The 25,743-nt window shown below is 38.1% G+C and overlaps 2 protein-coding genes across 4 annotated transcripts in view; one reads left to right on the top strand and one right to left on the bottom strand.

Moving 5' to 3' along the window:
• Positions 1–22,980, bottom strand: part of LOC145996878 (uncharacterized) — a 35,622-nt gene extending 12,642 nt beyond the window's left edge. Inside the window, exons 1-2 of the mRNA XM_083133428.1 lie at positions 22,822–22,980; positions 12,277–12,453 (exon numbers count right to left, since the gene is read on the bottom strand). Coding sequence (XP_082989554.1) covers positions 12,277–12,450 — 174 coding nt within the window. The 5' untranslated portion in view covers positions 12,451–12,453; positions 22,822–22,980. The remainder of the gene's footprint in view (positions 1–12,276; positions 12,454–22,821) is intronic.
• Positions 22,981–23,482: 502 nt separating this feature from the next.
• The window catches only part of LOC145996877 (putative peptidyl-tRNA hydrolase PTRHD1), a 29,742-nt gene continuing 27,481 nt past the window's right edge, over positions 23,483–25,743 (top strand). The window contains exon 1 of one of the 3 annotated variants that reach the window (XM_083133426.1): positions 23,483–23,625. The gene's annotated coding sequence lies outside the window, so the exon portion shown is untranslated. Of the gene's footprint in view, positions 23,631–25,743 lie in introns of all 3 variants that reach the window. The other 2 variants (XM_083133425.1, XM_083133427.1) reach the window with 2 other exon arrangements.

Raw genomic sequence — 25,743 nt, 5'->3', positions numbered from 1 at the left:
TCACACATCATCCCCTCCATCCATTCAACTTGGGCCATAACGAAGCATACTCCACTCTACTTTTCCCCTCCACGGGCGACCACGAGTACACTGAACAGGACATGTTGTTATGCATAGGTCCTTTTTGTCTGTGGTCCCACTTAAAGTTCTAGTGCAGTTTCCGACTTCATGTTCTAAGCAAGAACGTAATTCATTTGAATTTTCTTTTGCCTAGTAAGGAGATCTGCAATCAGATTGGCTACTTTCTGCTGATGCTCAAGAGCTATGTTGCATCATTAACAATTTCTGGATCTAGAAATATTGCTCGGTGGTCAAGAAACTTTTTAAGTGGACATGTGTTCTTCAACATCTGCAAGAAATTATCTCCACAGGCTTTCATGTATAAAATCCCATATGGCAGACTGACATAAGGTAATGGAGAGTTTTGTAACATGCTATATGTGCATTTACTGAGTGTCCCAGATAAAAGTAGCCAGCTCAAAGACATTTGTCTATGAGGCAAATGATAGCTATATTGCACCAGTAAAATGGAATGGTCCATTAGAATGTGAACCGTACTCAAGGTCATCAGTGCACACAATTAATTTCTTTTCATGATCCTTGGCACGTAACTGATGATGGAACTAGGCTACTTTTAACTGGGACACCCTGTAGAACATATGTCTATTGCTGTTGTCGGCAACCATTATACTCACTCACGTAAGTTTTTATACCTTTTTTTACTGTAAAAGAATGCTGTTGTTAGATGAAAGCTCTAAAACAAATCAAAATCCCAATGAATCTTTGTGAAAAATAAATGACCAAATATGACTGTGTGTGTCTACTGATAATTTCACAACAAATCTACAGATTTATGAATATTTTTGAATGTTTTTTTTTATTTTATTCAATATTTTATCACTCCTGCTGGCTAATATTACAAATACAATATGTATCTGCCACTAAAGAGTGGTTGTTACTTCTGCCTAAGGGATTTAATCGTAAATGATTAATATTATTTGGCGTTTTTCAGTATAGTCATAGGTATATCTTTCACTTATCGTTCTGACATCATCGAATCTCTTTTACTTATATATTCACTTTCTCTCCACATACTTCATTTATTTGTTTGGCTCATATCATTTCAGAGTTTTACGACATGATTACTTTCCTTTATATTTTTTTTAAAAAAATCTGCCTTTCTCTTTGCACTTTTCTTTCATGCACATTACATTTTCCTTTTTACTTGTTTTTCTGTCACATTATTTTTTTTTCTCACTTATTAAACTCTTTCAAATATCCTACTCTCTCTTATATCTCTCCCACTGACACATTCTTCTTTTTTTACCACTTCTCACTTTTTCTCTTCCCGCTCTCATTCAGAGTATTTCTTTCTTATTTCTTTCCCTTCTCTCATTCTTTTTACACCCTTAAAGTTCATTCCATTTTTGAGTGCTGTGTGTAGTCTCATTGTGAAAGTTAATCGGCACGATCAAATGCTAATTAAAATTTTGGCAAATTTTGCATGCATGCAAAATACTTTGGTGAGCTGTAAAGGTAAAATTCCCCATGACGTGTTCACGGGATGTGGGGGTAGGGCTCCATACATTCCTGATCTCAGCTATTTTGGTGATGATGTGATCAGTGCCATGCTCTGGCTGCAGTTACCTCCCAGGTACCGACTGATTTGGGGCTGGGTGAGCCCCAGAACCACTTCAAGTGGGGGACAAGGCCGGAAAAATTCCAACCCTAGATCAGCCACCCTGGGAATCGAACCTGGGTCTGCCGCACAGAAGTCACATGCCATACAGACTAGACCACCGCAGCTCTATTCATTGAGCAGTAGGATGGGCAAAACTACTTCACTGCGGGCTACAGCCTCCACTCTCTCCTTTGTAACATTCAAGTCTAAAAGAATTGTTTATCATTGGATAAAATGGGAAAAACCAATGGCACCATCAAAGTGATTTTTTTTAAATTTTGAAACCAATTGTAGGTACAGTACATACAATAATCAGAATAGTAACTTATAATAAATAATACCATTAGAAGTTGCCAAGCAATGCACAGGAGTATGAACAAAAGCAAAACCAAATGTAAGCTTGAAATGCTTAACTATGGCTGAATTGTGAGAAAGATTTAAAAGCACAATGGTACCTGTTTAGTCCTGAGCTGCAAGAACGCTTCAGAATTTTCCAATCATTTTCATTTGATACTGAGGTTATTGAACGGCAGTGTTAGGGAGCTTCATTACTACCTGTTGTACATTTTCAGGCCCATACTTACCGATAAAATTAGACGATAACAAGTTAACTACCCATGGGCTTGAAAATATACAACAGGTAGTAATGAACTAATTTTATAGGCAGTGCTCGAAAAATGTTCTTCAAAGCTAGGTGCCAGCTCTGAAAATCAGGCACCAGGAAGCTACCTACTAGCATACTACAGTGTGTTTCAAAAATCGCACAACCCAAACTTTGAAAATGTATATCATGAAAACCGTAAGAGGTATTTACACCAGGTTTTCTGCACTAAACTAATCATGTACGCTATCACTGGGTTAATAAATTTATGTTAGCATGTATCCAAATAAAAGCAATTACATTATTTAAAAAAATATTGTTAATTTGCTGAAAACATCTGAGAATTGATTTTCAACAAGAGAATTCAGCAAAAAATGCAGGTTTGACCAGGACTCGAACACGGATCTCTGATATAACGTGCCATTGCTCTAATCAGTGAGCTACTGAGTCGGCCTGGCCTCACCTGATTTTTCGCTGTCACTGTTTTACCTGCGAGGAATCTTCTCTGCCACTGCTACAGCAACTGGATCTGTTGTCTTTGAAATACAGTAGACTTCGACGTTGCCTGGTTCCTCCCAGCGTAGAGATGTTAATTATTGAAGATCAGGCACACACAGGAAATGTACAAGATAGAAATTTTCAGCGAAAAATGCATTAACATCTCTACGCTGGGAGGAACTAGGCAATGTCGAAGTCTACTGTGTTTTAAAGGCAACAGATCCCGTTGCGGTAGTACTGGCAGAAATGATTCCACACAGGTACAACAGCGACAGCGAGAAATCACGTTGGCTCAGAGCTCAGTGGTTAGAGAAATCTTATGGTATGCCAGAGACCCAGGTTCGAGTCCTAGTCGAGCCTGCATTTTTCGCTGAAAATTTCTATGTAGTACATCTCCTGTGTGTGCCTGATGTGCCTACTCTTCAATAATAATACCAACTCCTAACAATTTGTGGGCTCATTTGTTGGTGTTTGACTAGTTGTAAAACAGTTGCTTTGTGAGGTACAGCAGAAGCAGGGGATTTTTCTTGGAAAACCTCTTGCACATGAGTGTAGGAATGAGTAGTAAAATACTCTTCAGCAATGCACACGTGCTGCTCCAAAGAATATGCCATGCTGAATCAATTAAAAAACAGGCATAGTAGCGTTGAAATTGAGGGAACAGAATTCAGTGTAACCAGAGGCAGACTAGGATTCTCTAAACAGTCCAATTTCAGAACAAAATCTTGGTTTATGATTTTTCATGTAAATGTATAGCCAATACTTAGGCACATGTGGTGTGCATCTGTTGACAATATTTCCACCTGCTAGCATTGCCATATAGTATGTCCCAAAAATGGCACTTTTTCACTCAACTCAAAAAATCGCCAATAAAAAATCCATCAAATGTTGCACATGACCAATATTGGTCGCAAATGACAGATTGACATGGCATCAGTCATCAGACATCTAATTATGACCCTTTCACAATTTCTTACGTATTTTTCTCATTGAAAAGTGCATTTCTGGAAAAATTTTAATGCTGCCTTCCGCTAGTTATTAATTTATCTAAATTTTCTGTATGGAGAAAACTGATAATTTTAAGCATTGAAAAAAATCTCAATGGATGAGACTTTATAATGCAGAAAACCCGGTGTAAATATCTCTTACGGTTTTCATGATATACAGTTTCAAAGTTTGGGTAGTGCAACTTTTGAAACACTCTGTATAAGAAGCTGAGCATCACGGTATTCAAAACATTGCTAAATCATTCCAGAAAACAGGAAATGGGGTGTTTGGGGGACAAAGAGTAAGAAATTATTACTGACACTCTGGAATGTTCACAACGTTGATTTAAAAAGAAAATAATTTGCTAACTTACGCTGTACTGCAATTTGAACTTAGAATCATCAACATTTCGTACATATTACAGCATAACATCACAGTTGCCAGGCTGAAATTTTTAGTCGCCATGGTGTACTGGCGACCGGAGTTTTCGAGCCATGTTTATAGGTAATGAATTAGAGAAAAGAAAGAGGGTATTCTACAGCTTTGACTTTTTGCAAATGTGTTCACTTGTAGAGGAATTTTAAATAAAACTAACATATGCAGGAGCAGAAAGGCAAAGAGCGGTAATACGAGGGTCACTATTTATATTTTGAGCCTAACAATGAAAAAACAGGCATTGAAAACTGCTTTATTGTTTTTCGAAGTATTCTCCTTTATGGTCAATACACTTTTGCATTCGTTCGAACCATTTGTCAAAGCAGTTTTTCCAATCTTCTTGAGACACCTCCATAATATGGTTTTTGAACGCATCAACGGCATCTTCCGCCGACGAAAATCGTTGTCCACGCAATTTATTCTTGACATTCGGGAACAAGAAGAAGTCATTGGGTGCCAAATCAGGACTGTACGGCGGATGACCCATCAATTCGATTTTTTGACTGTTTATAGAGTCGGTTGTTAGACGAGATGTGTGACAGCTGGCATTGTCTTGATGAAGAATGATCCGACGGCGTTTGTTTGTTTTCCGTATTTGACCGAAGACCTCTGGCAAACAAATTGTTGTGTACCATTCAGAGTTCACCGTTCTACGTTCTTCTAAAGGCACAGTTGCCACATGACCAGTTTTCCCGAAAAGACAGGCGACCATTTGTTTCGATGTGCTTCGAGCGCGAACAACTTTTGTTGCATTGGGTTCATCTTGAAACACCCATACAGTTGACTGCTGTTTACGTTCTGGCTCATATGCATACATCCATGATTCGTCACCTCTTACAATCTTATATAAGTCTTTTGAAGCACCACGATTGTATTTATTGAGCATTTGTTTGCACCAATTGACGCGAGCGTCTTTTTGAGTTTTTGTCAAATTGTGTGGGATCCAACGAGAACATACCTTTCTCACAGCTAAATGATCATGTAATATTTTATATATGCTGGTGAAACTAATGCCTATGGTTGCCTCAATCTCACAGTATGTCACATGACGATCTTGCAGTATTAGGTTTTGCACAGCATCAATGTTTTCTTGAACAACAACTGATTTTGGACGACCTTCGCAAATCTCGTCGGTGAGCGAATGGCGGCCACGATTAAATTCGTTATACCAGCGTTTCACAGTGGCAAAGGATGGGGCTTCATCGCCAAATGTGGAAGTAAGTTGATCGATGCACTCTTGTCTTGATAATCCACGTCGAAAATCGTAAAAAATCATCGCACAAAAATGTTCACGAGTTAATTCCATTTTATTGTTGTCGCGCAATCTCCAAGGCAACATAAACAACACAAATGAAGCTATTGACAAAACATTTGAAGTACGTTATGATCAATAATGCCAGACGATTCCGTGCAAATGTCAAATCACGCCTAACTTCAATCAGTGTTGCCAAGGCTCAAAATATAAATAGTGACCCCCGTATGCCACGCGAAAATGTGAGGTTTGAGCAGGTTGGATTTGTCTTTTGGGGGGATGGAATAGTTCAAAGGGTCAGAGCAGACATTCCTTGCATGCAAGGAATTCAGTGGTACTTCCTGTTTTCATGATGTGATGTCATCAGCTAAACATTTTCTCTTGCGCTTTGGTTTTAGTCAGAGGTATTCTATTTTACTATCTTTTACTCTTTATCTTTCTCACACCATTCATTCTCTTTTCAATACATAGTCTCTTTTCAATACATATTCTCTTTCTCTTTACATACTTCACTTTTTTGTTTGACTTATTCCTTTTCCAAGTTTTACAGCATCATCCCCTTTATTTTTTCTTTTTTCCTGCACTAGTTGTGCATTTATTTCAATATCGTCGGATTGGGCACTGCTATTTAAAAAAGGGTTTAGTGTGCAAGAGAGTATACATTTCTCTCCATGTTGCAAGTGGAAACTGTTTTTCAAGTTGATTAGTAAGCTAGACACGATGTTTGAAAAATATGATTAATAAGTATTTACAAAATCCCATGTATTCTTTATGGAAATCAACTTCAAGTTACGGCTAATCAAATGGGAGTTTAGACTTTTCCTACTACTATGACATAGTTCAACGTATCATTTTTCTGTCCATGTACTTTTCTACGTCATTGGACGTTTCCAAGAGAACGAATAAAATAATGGTCCCATAAATGTAATGCATTTCGCCTTGCCTCATACGGCCATCCTGGCAGTGTTGCCAAACCTGATGTGCATAAAAGAGCTACATTTCACCATTAATAGAGCTAAAGATGACTTTCAAGGAGCTAGATTAACGCAGGCTCCATAAAGTGCCTCCTAGGGTAATATCAGGTATCAGAGGGGTGGGGGGGGACACTGCTATTACCGTTAACTTTAAAGTGATGGCAATTTATTCTTAGTTTCCACCGCCTAGATTTGGCGGCGTCACCCATCTCAATAATCCAATGATGTTCATATGAAATTGAAAATAAAGAATTCCCAGATAATAATATTGTCATCTTCACCTTAGCCACAGCGCTATATATAAAAATAGCTGGGGAGGAAATAGGGGATGGGTGACGCAGCCTATATATGAATACACTCACGGCAAAGGTTGGTCTTTATGGGCCGGAGCCAGTGGTGGCATCATGGAGGGGTAGAGGATGGGTGCCACATTTCACAGCATAACGAGTGCACGAAAGAGCCAGATCTGGCTCCAAAAGAGCGAAGTTGGCAACAGTGATCGGCAGCTGCCCCAACGAGAAAGACCTAGGGGAAATTGACCCTCCTCACCTTAAAATAAGAAAATATTGAACATTTAAGGTAGCCTATAAGGATGCAATGATAGAGAATTCTTTCATGTGATTCACTCTGTACGATGGAGAGTTGAAAATGGTCCGACGAAGTAAGAAATTGTACCACACACTGTTACAGCACATAGAAGAAAACTGGATGTGAATGTTGGGTTATTTACAAAAATACCTCCACGGCTAACTGCTTTTCATTGAAATTGCATTTATTGGATTGTTACTTAAGACAAAAAAACTTCTTATGTCACGTGCCAGCAACATACTTGTTAAAAACAACAAAAAACACACAAACAGCATGATAAAAAACACTTTAGGAGTTCTTCCAAGCTTTCGATTCAATTTCGGAATCATCATCAGGGCTGGTCGAGAGACGATGGAAGGGATGTAGTTGAAGTTCCGCTGGCTGGTTGGAAGAACTCCTAAAGGTTTTTTTTTTTTTTTATCATGCCATTTGTGTGGTTTTTGTTGTTGTTTTTAACAAGTGGATTGTTACTCTTATCAGTATTGCTTCTTATCAATAATGTGAATACATTACCACACCAAATAATGTTAAGAAAAGTGAAGTTACGGCTTGTTTTTTTGTAGTCTGTGCTATAATTTCATGTGTGAAGATAGGGCAGTTGAGATTTGGATTTGTTATTGGGATGCAATATGTCAAAGACCAAAAAGAGATTTTCTATACATTCAATGGCATAATCGTAGGTCATTGAGCCCACACAGTATCAGCGTCGTCGAAAATATGTGTTGAATAAGCGAAAAGTGAACAGTTGAATGTAGGTAAAACATATTTGCAATGCAGTTATGTATATCGTGTGATTGTGATGTTTTTGTGTTGTGTTGTGATCCACCACCTACCAATGACGTTGTGTAGCTAAAATAACCATTGACATAAGTAGGCATTTCAGAGTAAATATGCCATATGGCAGATCTATTATCCTACACTGCTCGTACCAATAGTTGTCCTATATTTAAGTATACTTACAACATATTTGTTAAAAACACTAAAACACACACAAACAGCACGATAAAAAACACTTTAGCAGTTCTTCCGATCTTTCGATTCCATCTCGGAATCTTCATCAGGGCTGGTAGAGTGGCGACGGAAGGGAAACGGTTGACCGAGATGGAATCGAAAGCTCGGAAGAACTGCTAAAGTGTCTTTTATTGTGCTGTTTGTGTGTTTTTTTAGTGTTTTTAACAAATATGTTGCCGGCACGTGACATAAGAAGTTTTCTACTGTCATATGATTATAAAAATATTGAAACTTACACACATAGCCTATATGCAATTAGGTAGAGTAGAAAGGGCAAGAATGATTTTTAGCAGGTGTTGATCTGGGTGGATTGGAAATGGTTGAGGTGTGCCGGGAAGGGGATAAGATACGTTCATACACTCATGTCGAAGGGGACAGAGTGTATGGACGTTGAGTACTTACCATGTTATTATATGATACTTAGAATGTGGGAGGCATAGTGACAGGAGGGAGGGCCTGTAAATATGTTAAAATAATCGGAAACGTTGAACAAATAGGGTATCCAATATGGATGCAATGATAGATTCAATCAGTACAATGCATAGTCGAAAAAAGTCCAATGAAGTAAAAAAAACGTGTGTCTCAAATTGTAGGAATAAATAGAACAAATCCAGATTTTATCCCCTGATCGTTATTTACAAAAATATCTTCATGGCCAACACACTTTCACTGAAAAAATGTTTTATTGGATTGTTTCTCTTATCAGTGTTGCTTAGCAAAGAACTGAATACGTTGGCATAACTAGGATTGTTAAGGCTGTATCAAACACAATTGTGTGGTAATTTTTCAATACTAGATGGCAGCACCGTTGTCATGGCAACTGAGTGTCACGTTGCCAGATATACGCGTAAATCACGATAGATACATACAGGTTGGTCGATCAGGGTACTTCCTGATTGAAGATGACATCATGTTGGTTGGTGGAAATTAATAAAATAACTAGGTCTGCAGAAGTGCCATTCATTACTATGAAATTAGTTAGATGTTCTTATTAGGAAAAGAACCAGTGAATCAGCAAGGGATAATAGTAATAGTCTAAAATATCAATGTAAATCTATTGTAGTTTATCAAGATTTTCTTTTTGTTTCAAAAGCACAAAAGAAAATAGAAAGGAACATGTGATAAATCCATACACAAAATGGACCAAATGACAATAGTGAAATAATTTAAAACATTTTGCAATTACATTTGAAGCAACTCCTTGGCTGAATATCAGAGAAGTGAAGATTGACCCATTTTGTACAGCATTACTTGACCACATGCCTAGTCATATCATAAATTCTGTTACAAAGTTTAGACAGGGATGGCAACACTCGTTGGCAAGGTAACACCGCAATTTTGGATCAAACAACAATCAGGATCATTGTGTGTTTGCCAGTGGTAGCGGAAAGGTGAATTTCACTGTGAGTCGAATGGAGTGGGGTGTATACGAGAACCGTGTGGCAGTAATCGCACTGCACAAAGTTGGCAAATCACCATCGGACACCCTGAAAAAGCTGAATGAATATCTGCAGGATGTTCGTGCATCGGACCATCAACAGATACTGTGAAGCAGGGACAATTAAGGACCGCCCCAGGAAAGGTAGACCTCGCAGTGTGAGGAGCCAGAAGCTCCAGAAGCTCGTGAGAGCAGCAGCAGCACGGATTTGACGAAATCCTGTCAGGAAACAAGCAATGATGGCTCGAGAGCTGAACATTTCGAAAATGTCAATGTCGCGTGTGTTCCAAAGTGACCTAGGACTCCGTACTTATCAGCTGTACTGGTCACTTCCTCACTCTACAGCACTTCAGGTCCAGAGGGAGCAGAAAACAAAAATACTCCTTCAGCGTTACGCAAATGGTGGCCACAGGAGGATCCTTTTCACGGACGAAAATATCTTCACGATTGAAGTGTCTTACAATAGTCAAAACAACCATGTTTATGCCTCGACATCCCAGGAAGCTCGTGAAAACACGCCACGGATTCTCAGAGGCCATCATCCTGCCTCAGTGATGGTTTGGTCGGGGGTTTCGTACGATGGCACAACTGACCTCCACTTCTGTGAACATGGTGTGAAAACATCTGCAAAAGTGTACCAAGCGACAGTGTTGGAACCACTTGTGAAATTGTTGACCTGCACCATGTTCAACAATGAGCCGTGGAGCTTCTAGCAGCACTCAGCACCGGCCCTCAAGGCAAGACCACACAGGAGTGGCTTCAGAGGAATGTGCATGATTTCATTGCTCTGGCTGATTGGCCCTCCAGCAGCCCCGACCTCAGTCCATTGGACTACAGGTTGTGGTCTGTTTTGGAGGGCATGGTCTGTAGGAAGAGGCAACCAAACCTTGCGAGTCTCAAGTGTTCTCTTGTGAAGGCAGTGGCGGACTTTCCCTCGAGACCGTGCATGCTGCGATCGATGACTGGCCTCAGAGACTTTGGGCCTGTGTGAAGGCCATAGTGGCCATTTTGAACAGTGATTGGTGCTCTGTGTTTGCACAACCTGTACCTTTTTAACATCCAAATATTAATACATTAGCTTGCTCACTGTGCCTGTAGTTCATTATTAACTTTGTAACAGAATTTATGATATGACTAGGTATATATGTTGGAGGAAGTTCAGTCTGTAATATATCAACATCTCAAGCGATTATCCAGTCCTTTTGCCTTTGAATTGAGTAAAGATTGAGTTCTGCAGCCTTACTCTTTTCAGAGTTACATTTCATGCTAAAAATACTTTACAGATATTCTGCGATTTTGAAAGAGATATTCTGTGATTTTGAAAGAAGAAACAAAAGCTCTATGTCCACAACAGAAGTTAGTAAGACATATTTGTGCAAGGAACTTTGCTTTGAGGTGGTGATCGGTAGCATTACTTCAAAATTTTCTTGGTTAGCTATCTCAAGTTTAGGAGGTTCCCTCATTAGAAGTTATTTTCCAAAGATAGTCGTACACATAAGAAGTCAGCTAGTCACCGTTTTGGTGTTGAAAAATATGTTTTGAAGGTTGATATATGTTAAAAAAATACAGTTGCAGACAAAAATAGATTTTCTACATATGCTATTTTTTAAAATAAGATGGATCAAAAATTTATATTTCTTAATAATCATTAGTTGCATAATGCTACAGTGTATCAAAATATGGTTCACTTTCTCGGTGACAATAAGACCAAATAAATTTGTAGTTTATAATATTTCAAGAAGTCACAGAAGTCTCTTATTTGAAATAGTGGACGGGAAACAATGTATAAATTAAATCTCAAATGGCTAAGTGGCAGAAAATTGTTTATTTTTAAACCACGGATAAAACTGAATGAGTAGAATTACGTTTCATAATAGTCAAGTATCAATTTTATCTATTTTATGTACGCATATTTGCCACAGTGTCTTAAGTCCTGTTTGAGAATTCTTTGTGGAGTTATCGTAGACTAGTTATCAAATGCCTGTCTATCTTCTTACAGCTGATATTTAGTCGTTGAAATTAACAAGTTAATTACATTTTCGAGCAACAGTAACTGCCACTAGTTACTTTTTGAAATTACTAACTGTAACTAAGCAACTTGGTTAATTTTTTAAACATACAAAAAAATTATACACTCGGCAGCTCTTGTTCATTGCAAACGTTTTTGGTGTATAATATTAGCAACAACAAATTAAATAAAAGACTTATCTTTGAGTTGTTCCATTTTTCTTTTCACACCCTCCTTGGAATATTTGTTCCCTTGTGCAAGGACAGTTTAGTTTCTCTTAGTATACAAGACTTAGCAAAAAGTCCAAAATGTGGGGGCAAAAAGTAGGGGGAAACTGCCCCTCTAATCGCCATTGTATGTAGGTAACAGTGGCATCAAACATTTTGTTTTGTTTAGAACTTTGAAACACATCATAGACTTGGTGAGATGGACATTTACAGAAAACATGTTTCAAATATATCAGTCATTGAATTGTTTCATCACCAAACTGAGTAAATACCTCTTTGAGACATAAAAATCCTGGTAAAAACTTTAAAAAATGTAAAAACTTTAAAAAAGGTTTCATTTAGGCACATAAACCTAAAATAGGTTATTTTAGGCACTATTAAACTTCGTCAGTTGTTGCGTTTTATAATGAAAGATTGACGTAATGTGTTATTTCATATTTACCTGCAAAGGAAAAAATAGATTAAAAACCTAAAATCCGATGTCTAGTTATCACAAAGAAACTTGGGCCTATACGTTAGCATGGCTCTGGTAACCCCTTAAAAAAGATGAAATTTAATACTAGCATAGAAACTTACATCTTTGTCAGCAATGTCAGTGGGATTATCTGGAACAACTCCCACGGCAGTCAGTGGAATGGGGGTGCAGGAATTCCTTCTGTGGCGACGAAAGCAGCAAAGGGCTCTTCTCACCATTCCAAAAAACAGAAGAATGAGAGCCTTGATGCGACCAGCTACAAATTTCAATGTCATTTTCTGGAACAAAAAAAAATAATTAAGATTATAAAAGGTAACAATTTGACTAACAGCACAAAATCAACAATTTTTCAGTTCAAACACAATTCAAATCTCGTATCTCTTACCTGATAGTTTAAAAAACTAACATACTAACAAAATGTTCATAAGGGAGATCAACATAAGAATGAACAGAAAAGATAACAAACAGGCTAAAATATACATCAGACTTTCACATGCTTGATGATTTTCAGAAGGTGTAGGTACTATCTGTCCAGAAAGTAAATCCTCGGTGGATGTGGCCAAATCTGGAACTAACGTCTGTATGAGAAATTATTTGCAACATGTAACAATGCCACTTTGCATTTACAATACATGATATTTGTCACATTAGATCAGACTGGAGAGAATAAGTTATCACAGAAGTCTAGTTATGAGTAGCAGACCTCAAATCTATTCCAGGTTGTAAAAATAAACTAGTAAGAAACAGCAGGTATGTTAACGAAGTTTGCAAGATTGCTGACGACTCTTAAGACAAAATTTCAACTTGGTTTGATCGAGTGATGAAGTGGGAAAGTAGTAAAGAGCTGGCCCAGTTGTCTGAAGGTCACAGGTTTAAATCTCTTGTAGAATCGACTTTTTTTATTTAGTAGAATTGTTGCTTTTGGACATTTATCAGAGGGAGCATATGAAAACTCTTCTTCTGATAAATCTAATTACTTGTCAATATCACTTGGGATGTGTTTTTCAGCCAATAAGGTGAACAGAGAAATATTCGTGGCCAAACTGTAAGGTAAAATAGAGGTTAATTATTATTTTTTTTAAAAAAAAGTCATGAAAACCCTACATCTCGTTTATAAATTAATGGGCACTCCGCTGCAAATCAACCAAGGATGACGTCATACTGCTCAGAGAACATTCGCGTTAACTATGTCAATTGTGGTTTCAGGCAGAGAGTGCGATGCTTGCCAATCGTTGAACTGCGCATGCTCAGCTCGCAGGCTTCTGTAAGTAAGACTGTTGAATCATACACGACATGGGCTATCCTGTCTGTGACCGAATTCTAAATTCTCTCCTATTCAATATTTAGAGTTAACAAGAAAACATAATGTTTCGTAGTTTAGAAAAACACAAGTTTAATTGTAATATTCTGTTTGAAATATTTTCTATGAATATCAGATAAAATAGTGCAATATGGTTTGAAGACAGTACAAGCATATAAGTCATTACGATACCTGCCCACCACATGAAGGGTCTCCGGTTCGATTCTCCCCGTATAGCACTTTTTTAAAAAACTATAGAATGAGAATTAATGTAAGTCTGTGAAATATTTATTGCGTATTTGAAGACAAATGTTTTTAATTTTCAATACAAATTGCAAATTGTTTGGAACTGCTCAATACAAAACTACTTTAATAAATTTGAAACCATCAAATGAGACGAATAAAATAAATGTAATAACAAAAACAATAAACAGTGTATAATTTAAAACTAGTGTTTGCATGGAATTGATGGAACTATATTTTATGCCTAGTGCATCATTGGTTTACTGTGCTATTAAATCTTGCCTCTAAATCCAAACACAGACGCAAGTGTTAATGCTGGATTTGTTAGTAACCCAGCGTCAAGCTGTGATTTCAAAAAGTGACGTTTGTTTCAGTTTGCCATTATATTCCTTCAGTTTCTATTAAAATAATAAATGATTTATATTCATTCATACTTTGAAAGACTGTGAAGTTTCAGTCATTGTATGCATGCAGTGAGCGAAGAAGATATAGACTTTGTATCACTGCACTCATCATTCCCTATCCACATACAAACGTTTCTTAAAAACTGAAAGATTATCATCACCCCCCCCCCCCCGCCCCGACAACCACATCCCTTGCTTACAAAATTACTCGTCACTCCATTGCAAGGAGGTTTTTATTGTGGATCTACTTGATTGAACCAATGTGTGACGTCATATATAGTTTCGTGGATGATACACGTTGAGGCAGAGATCACACTTCCACGACCCTTTTGGTAACGTCCTATTGTAGAGCGATCAAGGAACTAACTTCCTGTGTGTGAATTGTATCCTGGGCAAAACAGACTTTTCTTTGCATGATCTCCACTTCCTTCCTTAAATACCTAAACTTGCATTTATTGTCGAACAACATATAAAGTTGTATAATAGTTATTTTTACAGAAGTCTAAGTGGGCAAATGAAATGCTTTGTGAACGTGATGTTGTGGTCAAGTCGGTATGATAACTTCCCAACATTCCAATGGTCCTGGGTTCGCCTCTCATCAAAGGCAGATTTCTTTTACAGTGCAATGCCAACTGGTATATACCTAGAATTGAATTAATTAGACATATCGGCACGACTGTTATTTTTTAATAAAAATGTAATGGGTTTGAGAGTGACTACTCGATATTAAACTTCTTACAAAATGTGGAAATGCATGTGAACAATACATACAGTTCTTGCTTTGCAAATCACGCAAGATCAAGAAGCAGTGGAACGTTAATTGGAAATTCTTAGCAGCCACATCAAAAATTCCAGCTTAAAAAAAAAGATATATATATATATATACGTATATATATATGGTAAATGTCTGTTATATCAGAGACACTTTTCTAACGCATATTTTCAGTTTCAAATGGTTCGTACTTACCAATTGTGTATTGAGGAACCTATTTCAAGGTGCCATTATGCTTTTTACACGAAAATAACTTCGATTTTTCACATTACGAGTAATTATTTTGGGTCCTTTCTTCCGTTGCGGAACATAGAATATTTCGCGCACAGCTGTGGATCATCACGATTCGTGCTTGTGTTTTGTCGATTTGGAGTGGACTTGCAGTGTTGCAACTTTCTTAACCGAAAAATACCTACTTTCGTGTTCATTATGTCATCACAAACCATTGACGAATAGCTCCAAAAACCATTCCCGATAGCCCCAAAAACCATTCACGATAGCATCAAAAACCATTGACGGATAGCCCCAAAAACCATTCACGATAGCCCCAAAAACCATTCACGTTAGCCCCACGAACCATTTCCAGCAAGGTTAGGTTAGGTAAGCATAGTTAAAAAAATGAAAATAAAAAAATTCTGGTAAAAAAAAGGCACGTTTGGAAACACTTCTTCCTCTCGCGAGACCGTGTGACTTTCGACACTCGCGCCATCTGCAGGTTCATAATGGAAACAACGGCATAATGTTGTCGCTTCGTACAAAAGGCTACTTTATTACATCAAACGTGCTTATTTTCTGTTGTGCAGCACTCCATAGTGACAAAATACCTCCACGAAGTTTGATAAATGCAACAGAAACACATTTCCGTAAGTAGTTTCTCCTGTAAATTTGAAGAAAAGTGTCTCCGATATAACAGACATTTACCATACATATATATTGGTTGAGTTATGAATAGAATTTCAATTTATAAAACGAAAAGTAGCTAAGAACATATTAGGTTATATGAGTCGACAGAATTAGTCCAGATCTTAACATTATAGTTGTGTTGTAAAATCTGTAGCTGTATATAAGAATCCGACTGAGGGATGGCATGGGTTCAAGTCCACCTGGGTTCTCGGCCTGTGTATACGGTCAGTGGCAACCCACCATCGTGAGGAAATTGGGGAGCTACGAGTAAGTAGTGTAACCCGGTCTCGGAAATCATCTACAACGGCTGGGGGTTTGACGTGCTGACCCCATGTCATCCCAATAGTAGTTAAAGTTCTCCACACCTCTATGTAGGATTGTAGGAGGGAGACAGGTAGTAGGGAGATAGGCCAAGGCCCTTCGAGGTCTGTCGCGCCATGGGTTATTTATTATTTATTTATTTATTTAAGAAGGAAAAATCTAAGGTGCTTTTCGAAATTAGCAAGTGAAATTATGGATTAAAAATGCATGTGGTATGCACTTCCCTCATCCCATTATCCCATGTATTCGTGATTCTGTGGACACAGATATTAAAAAAAAAATCACTGTATAAATGCAGATTCGAGCACACAAGTTGATGCCTCATTGGCAACTAAAAAAAATTAAAAAAATAAATACTGTAACCGGGCTCGAACATGCATCCTTGAGATCGTGAAGCCATAACCCTAACCACTCACCTACACCTTCTATTGGTAAGTATTTATTTACTTATCATGTAAGTTTTCGAATTGTTTCACTACTGGCGATGCGAATTTCTTCTCGGTTATTTTCTTTCAGATGTAGTTGTTTTTCCAAACAGATACATTTTTTTACCTTTTACCTTTTTACCCTTATGGAATACATTATTGAAACATAACTCCCTGAAAAGAGAATATTTTAGTTTCAAAAAACTTGGAAGTGGGAATGGTGTGTTCAGTCACACATTTGACCTTAATATTTTTCATATTTGAAGTTTTGCTTTCAACGTCACCATCAACCGAGCATTTTCTTTCTTTACAGATAGTAAATGGGAAGGCAGAAAGAAGGTGAAAGTTGATAAATGAGCATGAGTTAGTTTGTAATTTACAGACTTCATACTTAATTCTAAAGCCATTCGAGGGACTAATTGTGGACATATTTCATACTGAAATGCAGGTTACAGTAGTTGTAACTTGCACATACCATATCGAATCAGCGAAATGATGGGAGTTTCGTGCCAAATAGAGCCAAAAAAACATGAATTTCTCATAAGTGCATATATTTACATTTCCGGATATTTTATACTTAATACAGATTTTCATGACATTTTCATACTTAATACACATATACATGATGTAACGTTTGGTACAGAACAGACAGCCTTGAAATCCTATACTTAACAGATTCTTCTTCAGTTCATTATTATTTACACCGGTTCTCTTGATTATATTTAGATGAACATGCAGGGCCCTTGACCGACTGTATCCTCTTCAGAATCATGTTGAACTCTTTTTTACTTGATAGGTTTCGATGTTACATGGGATATAAAATGTGTTTTGGGGTGCAGAAACCACAAATAACCAACATAGAAAGTACGGCTCACATTAGTAAAAATTTCTCCCTGAGTACTTTTGCCATTTTTATTCATAAAAACATGTTGCATGAACACTCAAAGAGAAGAAAAAAATGTGCAAATGATAATGTCACCCAACTTAGCACTCCTAACCTAACTATGTAAAATTATAACAGCAATAAATCTAACACTGCTAATGGTAGAATCACTTCCATTTTGCTTTCACAGGTTTTCGGTCATTCCTGTTTGATTTACCTTATTTTATAATACACTAGCTGATTGGCGGGCATTGGCCGGGAATTTGATTATCACAATCTTCTATTAGACAGGAATATAATGAATTCTAACTATAGTGGTGTCACTATTCATCTCAGCGGCCCCGAAAACTATATGGATTCCACACTAATATCGGTCGTTTTACATGTCACCCCCTTCCCACCTCACCCCTAGTGGTGCCAAGGGTTGTCTTGGAGTTGAATGGCATTGGTAGAGTCACTATTCATCTTAGCGACCCCGAAAACTATGGATTCCACACTAATACCGGTCGTTTTACATGTCAGCCCTTCCCACCCCCAGCCCTATGGGTGCCAGGGGTGTCTTGGAGTTGAACGGCATTGGGAGTGTCACTATTCATCTAGCAACCCCGACAACTATGGATTCCACACTAATACCGGTCGTTTTCGATTATTTTTACATGTCATCCCCCTTCACCAAAGTGATATGAAACCAGTGGTGGGTCCATGATTTTTGAAAAGGGGGGGGGGCTTACGTATACATTTTTTACTAGCCAGCCATCATTTTCTGCCTCTGACATTCTTCATTTTAATAATGATAGGCCAAAGGGGAAAGTTATGACCCCTCTCCCCCAACCCCTGCCCTTGCCATTCAAGAACAGTAAGACCACTTCTGATGGGTAGTTTTTTAAATTGTAGGTATAGGTTACAATTGATATGTTATTCATTATAATTAGGGCTGTATGAAATAATTTAGGCCAGTGATTCATAAGCACATCCCCAACACCTACATAACAGTTTCTTATTCTTTTCCCATGCAACCCAGAAATTTTTCATAGAGGCACAGTTTATTGTCGTTTCAGTGCTTAATTTATTCTTACATCCCTATTATAAAACCTTATACTCCCACATAAAAACATTTTGGACAAGCCCTCCATCCTATTTGTTAGGCAGAGAAAGTCTTATTTGCGGAAACTGAATATGTTTCACACAGTGGCAGGGGTTGGTTTAGTAAGAAGGAACATTGCATAGAGATTCATAAACAAATTATTAATGGCTTAAGTCAATAAATTTGCAATAAATATTAATTATATTACATTATGATCGGGCACTGTTGCCCCTAATCGCACAGGAGCAGTGAACCCCCAGTAATGTAAGGTATTCCCTTCAAGAATGAACAATAAACAATATCTTTATGTTTATGAATCAGTATGCAATGTTCCTTTTGGTGTTGCTTTGAATGCCATATTCTCTTGTACAAAGACTTCAGCCTGTGCTGCTTCAGGATAAGGAAACAGGGGTACATTACTTCACCATAACGAATCTCTGCAAGCTAAATACAACATAATTTTCAGCAACCATGCAAAATTATTCAATTTTTGGTGGGGTACAGAGGGTCACGTGTATCAAATGTCCACCACCACAATCCTCCAAAACATGGGCTTTCACACTGTTTTCTTCATCCTTTCCTATCCATTTAACACTTATAAATCTCAAAATCCAACTTTGATGTTACATTTTTACCTCCTTACAAACCAAGCAATCTACAGTGGAACCTAGATTTTACATTCTCCAGGGGACTAAGCTGAGAAAAATTAAAATGGAGGAAAATGTAAGGAGCGATTTTACAATACCAGGAATTTCTCCATTTTGTTTGAAATTTGACATACTCACTAATTTTGGCCCCCTAATCACAAATCTGCAGTTAAAATTTGGCGCTCACACGTGGAAATAGCATAATAATCTAAATTAAGTTCTTATTTCTACACCCTCGATTTCCAAATTTCCCACAGATTCCGGGCTCCGCCCCTGGGGTAATTGACCTACTGCCCCCAACCGCTAACGCGGCCCCGCCTCCGCTCCGGCTCCCTGGATTTCTCTATAGAGTCTCTGTTAAAGGCATGTTAGAAATTGGCCAGATTCACCTGCCCCCAAATAAGCACCAAATTTATACGTGAGCGCCAATTTTAAGTGCAGATTCGTGATTACGAGGCCCAAATTAGTAAGTATCCCAAATTTCAAACGAATTGGATAAATTCCGTGCATCGTTAAATTATACCAAAATGTAAAATCGAGGAAAATTTCATTGCATTTTGCTATGTTGGGACCATGAAGTTTGAATGTATAATGAGGGAAAATGTAAAGTCCGGGAACGTAAGATTGGGGTTCCACAGCATTTACACGATTCTGTAGGCAAATAATAGTATTAATTCTAATTACATGATTCTCAAGGGGGGAAAAACTCTGCTTACAAACCAATGTCTAACTGCTTGAATAGATTGTCTGAACCAGGCAGGTTCTGGAAAGGTTTCAGAGCTTATGGGAGCCTGAAGTTGATATCCTGAGAGAATTTGTCCATCATTTGTCACCAGTAAAGCTTCAAGACTTAAGTCTAACTTGTCACTCACTTACTGCATGTAAAATCAGGGTGGCCACTTTAGGACCATGATACAATAAGTATAATTCCAGGTTTCCACGGCGAACTTTCCACAAATTCAAGGGTACAAGCAGATGTTTTTCTCTATTTCACAACCTTACATATTACATACAACCTCTCACCACCTACACACAAAAGTGTTAACAATATAAAGTGTCTGTGTGATTCCAACGTATCCATAAATTCAAATTCAATTCAATTAAACGGTATAAATATTTAAGGTACGGAGTTTATATTTGCCATATCACATACTCAGACTTGAAATACATCTAAAAACCCTAGTCACAAATTATATGGCTACTCTACTTTACGTCCTTATTGCATTTTGGTGGTAACCAATGGGAGTTAACAACACTGCAGGCTCGTCCTTGTGAATAAATGTGTTTTGCTCATTTGCGTTCTGCGTGGTGATGGCTTCTTTGCGTTCGCAGTGCGTTGTGCGTGTGTATGGTGCATGAAGAAGAACAGGTTCCAAAAGCTTGTAGATACGTAAAATACATTTATCCCCAGTAATAATTTAGTGCATCGTTCAAAACCGTGCTTGCAGACAGCCGGCATCTCTTCGGGTAAGTACCTTTTTCTTTTTACACTTTCTGTTCACGATAGCCCCACTAACCATTCACGGGTAGCCTCACGAACCATTAACAGGTAGCCCACGAACCATTCACGTTAGCCCCAAAAACCATGCACGGGTAGCCCCACAAACCATTCATGTTAGCTCCATCATGGGGATGAGATATGCCTACGAGGTTAGGTTAGGTTCCATTAGCACTCACTTCGTTCAATTTAGCATATACGGACAACATCGGTTTTTCTCTCTCGATGAAAGAAAATACACGGAATTCTTTTGAATGTTAACTTTCCACATCCTGCATTACACTTCTTTCATCACGATTCCGTGTTGAATTAAAAATTCAACGGCATCTTCCACACCTGGCAACAACTTCACAGCACATTCTCGACACATCATCTTGTAGCAATAACACGGCATGGTTTGAAACACTGACTACGAGGTTTACGTCGTCTAACACACGGAACATTGTGCTCTGATGCCGAAAGGGTACCAGTTAGATAAGCCGGAGACACATTTAACTCATTTATTTTCAAATAAAATTCATTTATACTTACCTCATATGCATAGCAGAACATTTTTCAACTTTGGATCACTTTTTTTCCCATGAAAAAAGCGTTATTTTTAACATTATAATTATTTATTGGTCGTTGCTAATTTGGCGGGCAAATCTTGACACACGTTGTCTATCGTCAGCTGATGGGCAGTGTTTCCGAACTTATGAACCGATAAATGCCGCACAAACTATTCACAAAAGGTTTTTAAGCGAAAATTGATCCACAAACCATTCACGGAAGGTTAGGTTAGGCAAACATAGAAAATTGAATTGGAAAAAAAAAAACTGTTCACACGTCATCTTGTAAAACTACAGCGTGGTTGTTACACTAACACTTATTAACCGAAAAATGATTGTTATTAATCCACAAACCATTCACGGAAGGTTAGGTTAGGCAAACATAGAAAATTAAATTGGAAAAAAAAAATCCCGCTCACACGTCATCTTGTAAAACTACCACGTGGTTGCTGCACTGACAGGAGGTTACGAAATCGAATGCATGGAACATTTGATTCACGTAGTCGACGGTAATGGTGGCACGAGCTATCGTGCAACGGAGATACATGAATGTCGAAAAATACCTTATTTACAGGCCGAATAAGTTGCACGTTTCGAAAAAACACTTGCCCCAGCTTCAGAAAGTCCACAAGAACTAAATTCCTAAGTACTTTCTCGTCTTTTCTCCTGTAAATTTCAAGGGCTAGACTCTACTTTACATCCTTATCTGCATGGTGATTGCTTCTTTGCGTTCGCGGTGTGCGTTCGTGGTGTGGCAGGGGGCATCTCTTCGGGTAAGTACCTTTTTCTTTTTACACTTTCTGTTCACGATAGCCCCACTAACCATTCACGAGGACGAGGTATGCCTAAGAGGTTAAGTTAGGCCTGTTAGGTTAGGTTCCATTAGCACTCATTTCACCCCTAAATGCGTGCTTCATCATCGAAAAAATTCCCCAGTACGTTCAATTACGCATATCCGGACAACATCGGTTTTTCTCGATTTACTCCTCCAGGAAATTTTTCCTCGCTTTGGGATTAAGTTGTTGAATTCCTTATAAAATAAGCTTTCCAACGATATATGACACGTATTCCTTAGGAAAAGGACGTAAACTAGAGTCTTACCATTTCAAGAAATGTGTTTCCGGTTCATCTAATCGTTACCTAAAATGGATCAAAACTACATTCACGAACTTCAACAACGCTACAGAAAATTATTTGCGTAAGTACTTTCTCCTGTAAATTTGAAGAAATGCGTCTCACCTATAGTAAAGTGTTACCGGATAAATTTGTTTGTTTTTGTTTTAATTTCACTTTATGTGCCGTACAGCTAATCGGGACTGGAGTGGGATACGAATCACCACAGAGTACCGAACCCGGAAACCCTTTATTACAATGGGACGATGTTACCACTACGCCATCGAGGAGGTACGCTCCGTGGAGACAAAATGTCACAGCTTAGGACCTCATAATTGTACGACTGAACACTCATTTATGCCTTTAAAACCTTAAAAAAACTTTCCATAATTATTCAGAATAAAACTCTCGGAACAATAATTCCTAGCTGTACTAATTGGTAATTATTATTTTCTTCAAACTTTGGTGAAAAAGAAAATCTAGAAATGTCAAGGCAAACACATACCACTCTGTGGATCTTCTTCGTCACCTCCAATAACGTTTAGTTCGCCTATTTACTGTCCTGTCCTCACATTTAGTAATATTTTAACACGAGAAACATACTGTTTTCGTTTATGCACGGCAACCACAACCGAAAGCACCTGGCTGCCATGTTTGAAAACTGCTTTCGTAGTCAGGGTCTCACTTATCGCACACTGTATTGAGGTCAGTCCGCCCTTTGTTTGTCTGACGTACGCTTGTACTCTTTGGGTTATTAGGATAGGCATGTTTGGTTTAGTGCTCCTAGCATAAATACACTACAATTGATGGGAATTGAGAATAAATGTATTATATATGCTTAGAGTCCTAAACCCATCATGCCGAACGTAACAATAAATATTATTTCTGCATACGTCAGACAAACGAAGAGCGGGGCGGAGCTCAACACTGTGTGCAATAAGAGAGACTCTCGGCTTCAAAACTACAAAGTATGAAGTCTCAATTATCATGTACCGTACTGAATTTGTAGAATTAAAATTAAGTGATGGATACATCTATAAACATTTAGTGACTCCCATATATATCATCGTAAACGATATGGAAATATGTTTCACCCGAAGCAAATACAACATAAACTTAAATTAACGGTGTTCATTATCTTACTTAGTACTAGTACGGCAGTGGACAAATCGTCTTTACAAATATTGTATCGTCTGTCGATTGCAACCAAGCTTCGCTATTTTTGTCAAATATATTTTGAAAAGTATGTTTTGTCACATAGACGCACGCCTAGAGCAGTGAACTTCTATATAGACGGATTAAATATTAGGTTAGGTAATTACTGTAAAAGAATTATTTCAACTTTCGGTATAATTTAACAATACAGGGAATTTCTCCAATTTGTTTGAATTTTCGGTTACTTACTAATTTGGGTCTCCTAATCACGAATCTGCACTTAAAATTTGGCGCTCACGTAAAAATTTGGCGCTTATTTGGGGCAGGTGAATCCGGCCACTTTCTAACATGCCCTTAACAGGGAGTCTATAGATATAGGCGGGGCCGCGATAGCGGTTGGGGGCGGTAGGTCCATTACCCCAGGGGCGGAGCCCGGAACCGGCGGGAAATTCGGAAATCGAGGGTGTGGAAATAAGAACTTAATTTCGATTATTTTGCTATTTCCACGTGTGAGCGCCAAATTTTGACTGCAGATTCGTGATTAGGGGGCCAAAATTAGTGAGTATGCCGAATTTCAAACAAAATGGAGAAATTCCCTGTATTGTAAAATCGCTCCAAAAATATGCATAGCCCCACACACCATTCTCGCATAGCCCCACGAACCATTGATACATAGCCCCACGAACCATTGACACATAGCCCCACAAACCATTTGCGGAAACGTACCTTCTTCAGTTACAAAAACACGTGTTTGGAAACCCTGACTGGGATTATGTCATCACACACAGGCTACATCCACCTGGAAGTAAATGGATGCAACAGCTTTCGTGCATCGGTCACACATTTATATCGAAAAATAGATGATTTACCTGCAAAATTGAATGAACGATGCGAGAAAACACTTCCCCGAACTTCCACAATTCTAAAGAAACTGCATTCGGTAAGTAATTTCTCCTGTAAATTTGAAGAAATGCGTTTCGGGGGTACTTAAATTTTACCAACACATACTACGGAGTTTTAGTGATTACTTAAGGTTTTGTTCAATATATGCTTTCGTGGTTAGGTTAGGCAGGTTAGGTTTGGTTTCCTTAGCATTAAAATAAATCCCTAAATGCATTCTACTAAGGTTCCGATTTACTTCTACATTCATTCCCACGCTTCTACAATATTTATTGTCGCTTGTCGACGGAGAATATCTTGTCCATAAGGAGTGCGTAAGGTAATTTTCAAGTTGTTCTATTTCAACATAAATAACTTTTTTCGGGTCCAAACAGTGCTCATTACTTTAAGGAAGGTTCAAATTTTGTGTGACAATGATTTCCAAAATTCTACGATAATTAGTCTTTGTGCTAGGAGAAATCATAAAACAATCGGAACTGTTACCGAAAAATACCTACTATCGTGTTTGTCACCAGTGGAAATTGTACATTATGCATGGGTAGCTGATGGATAGCCCCACGAACCATTTCCGATAAGGTTAGGTTTGGTTAGATTAGTCAAGCATAGTGAAAAAAAAGGGGGGTTGGAAACACTGACAGGGGCTTACGTCATCAAACATATGCAGCATGCAGTTCACGTAACGAAAGCAATGGCAATTGTGCGTCGGTGAGATATTTCTCTTGAAAAATACATGATTTCTGGGTCAAATATAGGTAACAATTCGTTATATCGGAGACACTTTTCTTCAAATTTACAGGAGAAACTACTTACGGAAATCAGTTTCTGTAGCGTTGTCGAAGTTCTTCGAGGTATTTTCTTTCATCTTTCAATATATTTCAGCTGGAAGTCAATTCCTGTTGCTTCAATTTAAGCGAAAACGTAACCACGCCGTTTTTTAACTATGTTTGCCTAAACTTAACTTCTGTGAATGGTCCGTGGGGCTATCCGGGAATGGTTTTTGGGGCTATTCGTTGATGGTTATACGATCCCAAATGGTTTTTGGGGCTATCCGTGAATGTTTTGTGGGGCTCGCACCATGACATGCATTCCGTAACACTTCGAGAAATGGCTTATTTTAGTGTAAAAAAGTTTCTAATCGTGTGAAAACCTTAATGGCACCTTCAAATATGTTCCACAATACACAATTGGCAAGTACGAACCATACGAAGCACAAAATATCCGATTTTAAAGTGTCTCCAATATAACTAACTGATACCGAATTATATTCCACGATGAAAGAAAATACCTCGACGAACGTTGGAAAGCTTGCAGAAACTCATTTCCGTAAGTAGTTTCTCCTGTAAAAATGAAGAAATGTGTTTCCGATATACTG

The sequence above is a fragment of the Lepisma saccharinum genome, chromosome 13, assembly GCF_977018435.1.
Source record: "Lepisma saccharinum chromosome 13, izLepSacc3.1, whole genome shotgun sequence".
NCBI lineage: Eukaryota > Metazoa > Arthropoda > Insecta > Zygentoma > Lepismatidae > Lepisma > Lepisma saccharinum.
The sequence above is the reverse complement of the archived record's forward strand: the minus strand, read 5'-3'. Positions and strand labels throughout refer to the sequence as shown.